General features: G+C 37.6%; 1 protein-coding gene across 1 annotated transcript in view; it reads right to left on the reverse strand.

Annotated features, from left to right (window-relative positions):
* MDH1B (malate dehydrogenase 1B) overlaps positions 1 to 1,195 on the reverse strand; it is a 17,572-nt gene continuing 16,377 nt past the window's right edge. The window contains exons 11-12 of the mRNA XM_006082752.3: positions 343 to 417; positions 1 to 89 (exon numbers count right to left, since the gene is read on the reverse strand). Coding sequence (XP_006082814.2) covers positions 1 to 89; positions 343 to 417 — 164 coding nt within the window. The remainder of the gene's footprint in view (positions 90 to 342; positions 418 to 1,195) is intronic.

Here is a 1,195-nt window from a genome sequence, read left to right on the forward strand (position 1 = left end):
TCACTTGCCATGTCGGTGATTTGGGGCTTTGTAATGAAGAACAAAGAAGAAAAGGGAAAGGTAAGACGGGTGAACATGAGGGGTTGAAGCTGAGGTGAGAGTATTTGGGGAGAGTTTGAGGTAAGTATGACCTGGAAGCAGCTTCAGTTTGTTTGTTTTTAAATTGTGGACATTTTTATCCCTCCTACAAAGTGTTTTCGAAGTATAAAAAGAGAAACGGAGTTATTTACAAATGACTTTGGTTGCTGGACTATGTTCTCTGACCACAATATCAGACTCTCAGAATGAGCAACATGACCCAGGACTCCGGTACAGAGATTGCGTCTAACTAGATTGACTTACCATCTGGCATAACTCGATCTTTCCCTTCCTCGTGTGTTAGATCAGGAATGTCATTTTTATATTCTGAAAACAAATCTAGTAAAAAACATACTGGGTTTAGAATATAACTAACAACCTGTGCGCTGTTTTAACGCAGTGTTTTCAAACTTGGTTGAACAAGACTTACAGTAAAAAATGCATTTTACATTACAGTCCCATACATGCACTTATGCACATACAATGAAATGAAAAGTTACAATATTTACCCTTTTCCAAACTTCTTACCTTTTTCTCATCTTTTCTACTCATCCTTTTCTTTTTATTTAATTCTAGTTCATTGGAAAAAATTCTGGTCTCCTTATCCTTTTATTATCAATTTTATTCTAGTTCAAGAAAAAATGCTAGTTATTAAATTGATTCTCATGACCCACTAAATATTTTCACAACCCACCTAACCCACAATATGGGAAGTATAATATTATATTTTATTCTAATGCTCCTTCAACAAATAGCCCCCAAACCAACCTGAAATCAACCCCACTATCTCCACTTTATCACCACTCAAGTTCTTTAGTCTGTATAACATTATCATTTATTAGAGGGTCTAAGAACCTAAAGTCCTCTAGAAGGCCCATGATCAAGCAGGTTTGACCTCTAAGCTTGACCCCGTCAATTGTATGCTTTGTCCCGTCACCCACAAACCATATTGCTGAGCTCCCAACCATCTATTCAACCAAATAGCGGATGTCCCTTACCTACTGTTCCCAGCTCTACTCATCCTTTCTGGATCCTCTGCTCTTGCTCAGCTACCCTATGTACTGTCTTCTGAATACAGTTTTATACTATCTCAGGTTCATATTTCATGCCCTGATCA

This window comes from Myotis lucifugus, unplaced genomic scaffold, assembly GCF_000147115.1.
Source record: "Myotis lucifugus unplaced genomic scaffold, Myoluc2.0 scaffold_3, whole genome shotgun sequence".
NCBI classification, from domain to species: Eukaryota; Metazoa; Chordata; class Mammalia; order Chiroptera; family Vespertilionidae; genus Myotis; species Myotis lucifugus.